The sequence below is a fragment of the Anneissia japonica genome, unplaced genomic scaffold (assembly GCF_011630105.1).
Source record: "Anneissia japonica isolate Jap-2015-1 unplaced genomic scaffold, ASM1163010v1 scaffold287743_len2803612_cov181, whole genome shotgun sequence".
NCBI lineage: Eukaryota > Metazoa > Echinodermata > Crinoidea > Comatulida > Comatulidae > Anneissia > Anneissia japonica.
In genome coordinates, this window is record NW_022733259.1 from 1,930,796 (window position 1) to 1,935,216 (window position 4,421).

At 33.4% G+C, this 4,421-nt stretch overlaps 1 protein-coding gene across 1 annotated transcript in view; it reads right to left on the reverse strand.

The window, feature by feature from the left end:
* Window positions 1–4,415, reverse strand: part of LOC117116117 (feline leukemia virus subgroup C receptor-related protein 1-like) — a 7,214-nt gene extending 2,799 nt beyond the window's left edge. The window contains exon 1 of the mRNA XM_033260081.1: window positions 3,521–4,415. Coding sequence (XP_033115972.1) covers window positions 3,521–4,397 — 877 coding nt within the window. The 5' untranslated portion in view covers window positions 4,398–4,415. The remainder of the gene's footprint in view (window positions 1–3,520) is intronic.
* Window positions 4,416–4,421: the final 6 nt, after the last annotated feature.

Here is a 4,421-nt window from a genome sequence, read left to right on the forward strand (position 1 = left end):
GATCAAATTATTTTGTATTTGTATAGTTTTTTATTTGATATAGGGTTGGCATGCAATAGTTTGAAATTTAGTTGTTTGAGTTTAATATCATAAATTTCATAATTTTTTTTCCATATGTTTTTCCATTTAAAACGATCATCGTCTAGCACACGTTGCCAGTACATAATTCCTTTCGGCTGAATAAATTAATTTAGAATTATGTTCTGATATCATACTTCATAATTTGAAAATTATTTATGTTTTCTTTGGGTTTTATTACGTTATGTTCTAGAATTATTAACCACTTTTAGGGATTGCATTTTTAACAGTCCAATATTCAGTTGCCCAGTTACAGCAGCGTGCTAACTTAAGCTTTGGGGTTAATTAATGTACCATTTTGAATTATAGGCCTGTCTTGAATTTTAACAATACCAGAATCAATACATGTACGGGAGTATAAAACTCTATTGTCCATCTTGATACGAGGGTTTCCCCAGATATACTCCTTATAGATTTCATTTGTTGTCACAGGTTCATATGTTAACCCTCCTCCTGCTGCAATCCAGGCTTCAACAACTTCTTTGTAGAAATGCGGCATATTAACATTTACTGCTTCTTTATAACATGACGTGATTTAAGAACAAAAAGGTCTCTACCTAATATATTAAGATGAAAGTAGGGGATGCATTTCCATAAAGATTTGTCATCATTCTTCAGAAGCTTTTGCAGCCACATAATTCTCAATGTAACATCGTGCCTTTTTAAAATTTGGCATATTAATACCTCCCTTTAGAATTTGGGCAGTGTTTCCCTCGATATTTTGTCTGTTTTGGAATCCCATAGAAAAGAAAAGATTATTTTATCAACTGCATGAAAGACAAATTTAGGGATATCAATGGTACTGGCAGTAAAATTTAGTTGGGATAACGCTAAGCTATTAATTATTGTCACTTTACCGAAAATTATCTTATTGTTTTCGTTAAATTAAATGGAGTTTAAATTGGTTATATTACGCTAGTTTAGTTTGAAAGTTTACTGTAAGCCAATCATTTACACTTACTGTACATCTTCATTGTAAGCATAAAGAGCGTCGCTCCATAATAGGTCAATTTATAAGGCGCAAATAACCAAGGTCTCTCAGCACCAAATAATAATAATAATAATAATAATAATAATAATAATAATAATAATAATAATAATAATGTAAAATGTTCGTAAAATATTTGTCACTGGTGCTGGGAACAGTCACAAAAGTGGTGCCCAGTAGAAAAAGTGGGTGGGCCAATGGCCCCTGCCCCCCCCCCCGCTTCCGCCGCCGTTGGCTATATATGGGCATACAACAATTGTTTGTCAAAGAAAATTTGATAATCTGGCCAGAGCCTTAGAAGTTGGAAATATAGATGATATTGGAAGGAATAAATTTGTAGATCAAATCAAAGTGTCTTTGATGAATGTAGGCCTACTGGTACTAGTATAGGCATCTATTATTTGCCTCTCCCTTGAGGTTACAAAGCGAAGTTGCTGGTGGTAATCAGCGTAGGAGCAGGCAACCCCACCAGGTACCCATTTATACTCCTGGGTGGAGAGAAGCAACGCAGATAAAGTGCCTTGTTCAAGGACACAAGATGCACAGCGAGGGATTGAAACCCCGACCTCGAACCAAACCGTTGCGGCTGCGCCCAACCGCTTCCAACAAAGTAAATATCTTTATTGGTCACTGCATGGAGGTACTATATACCTTCATGGTCACAATTAAAGTTATCAAAATCAATTTTAGAGTTTAATATTACATCTGCTATAGAACAGAATAGAAAAGAAAACAGTATATTCAAACCAAACTTTATTAACCTCTTCTATGATTACATACCGGTATCCCCAAACAATAAAACTTAACACCATAACACATACCACCATTTTCACAATTAACATTTAAAACAATTGGTACATTAATGTGTACGACACTAATAGTAAAACAAAATAAAACAAAGTAAAGTATTACATATTAAGAATTTCTTTTTCATTTATTTGTTGCGTCCATCATATGATGAGCTGTTCAGTGAGTGGTGGGCATAAAAGTAGGCCCGATTTAAAATCGATAAAAGAAAATCTGACTAACTTTTAATGACCACTATATTTATATATCAATAGGTAAAAAATTAATCTCTTACATTGTTCCTTTTTAAATAAAATTCTAAGAGGTTATTCCATCTAACATTAACATAAATGTTGGTATCATTGTACATGCAGTAACATCGGTTGATCTCGGTTTTCCAAATTGCATCATCAATGGATTATTAAACTATTAACTAATCAATACTCTTTGAATTACAGTTACACTATAGATTACATAGTTACACCATACCATTTAGATAGTTACACGATATATTCTTAATCAGATTCATTTGTGCCCTTTTAGAATTGTCTTCGTGTGCGCAAGTGTAAAGTGTTTACACGTAGACATTGGCCTAATACCGTATAAATCTCGAATTAAAGCCATGGGCTTCTTTTTGGCTTTTTTCCCCGAACTTCAGATGAGATTTTTTTTAGGGCACTTTTGCAAAGTAACGAGGGGGGCTTATTTTCAAAATTAATTATGTAAATTTTGGAAATTAGTACAGTACTATAAAACAATAAATAGGGCCACTGTAACATCAATCTGTATCATGGAGTGAATAAAGTGGCATCAAACCACCTAAACTACTATATAAACTAAGATTGTTTTAAATTTATTTTGTTTCTTTAAAATTCAAGTACAGTGTATGTACTGTACTATCTCTAAAAGAAGCCTATGCTAGGCTTCTTTTCGAGGTTAATTTTGCCAATTTGCTAATTTTTGGTGGGCTTCAATTCGAGATGGGCTTCGCTTCTCGAGATTAAGCCCATTGGGCTTCCATTCAATGTTTTACGGTATATTGGTGAGCTATGATACAATCATCTAATCATCTTTGTGATCAGTGGCACTGACTTAACTAAGAATACACTTTTTTTATTTTAAAAGGAAAACTATTACAACGAAGTCAGGTAGCCTGAATTAAAGAAAACGGGAGACTTTTACACCTACAGTTAATTAGGATTGACCCAAGAACAAATACTTATAGGTCTAAAACAAACTTTTTTTTATCAATTTAGTTTGTTTTGATTTTACTGTCAATCTCAATGCAAAAACATGGAATAAATATTGCATTGATTCTTTGATTTCCTAGAAACATTGATGGCCGAAGATGGAGCAACTGGCAATAAATTTATTCATAGGTAGAAACGACACCACATATAATTAGCATATTTTTGTTAAAATATTTTTTGTTTCAGTATGAAGTTAAAAAATAGTTTTCATTACTATCAGCTTTATGTCTTTTATTCTCAGTTTTAATCAAAATTGTCATAAAGATTGGAATTACGCACATAATACAAGTTAAAGAATTCGCAGCGAGAAAGTTCCAATTTTCAAGAATTATATCATACATGTAAACGGAAAGGAAAAATGTAAAATCCACAAAAAAAACTATTATTGAAGCCGACAGGGACTCTGACTCTGGATAAGTTAGCTCAGCCCCGTATTCAAATCCAATTGTGTAAAATATACGAGCAAAAACATAATAGATCGAAAAAAATACGATAGAACACCAAACGTATTCATATTGCATTGATACGGTGAAGCAAACAAATGTTACAAAAACTACCAAAACTGTCACTCGTGCGGTTAACGAATACTGTTTTGTTTTGTCCAACATCCAACCAACAGCTACAGACCCCACAATTACAAGAAGTATACTAAAAAAAACCATAGGGCCAACTATATTACCTTTGTTTGGATAAGAATATAAAAAAATATCTTTCACCTTAGCAGTGATAATTGTCGACTGTCCTATACATAGTCCACACGCTATTGCAAGTAACATAAAGTTTCTGTTCATCATCATAACTTTGATGGATTTGGAGAAAGTATCTTGTTTTCCATAAACTGAATTCCTTTTCTGAACACTTGGTGGAAATGGTGGTTTGTCTTCAAATATAAATGCAATTATAGGGAATATTACTGACATAAATATTGCTGTTCCAAGAAAAATGAACTGTAGTTTCCGACCAATATTGTTCTGGTTTTGAAATATATAAGGTGTGAGAAACCCGATTGCAATTCCAAAATGTAATGCAGTGGATCCAAGTGCACATGCTAAGGAAACTTCGTTTGATCCAAACCAAGTCCCCGACAGTTGTGAAGCCATTCCAAGACAACATGTTTGAGCAATTCCACATAACGTTTGACCAATAAGGCTAACATAGATTGAATCCTGAAAAAGTATGCCAACATAACGGATCCAAGATCCAACCAAGTGCAGTCCACCACCACACATAGCAATCACTTTCAAGCCTTTTCTTTCTAATATAAACAAAGCCGGTAATGTGAACATTATGCACATTATTCCATATATTGAGCTGAAAGT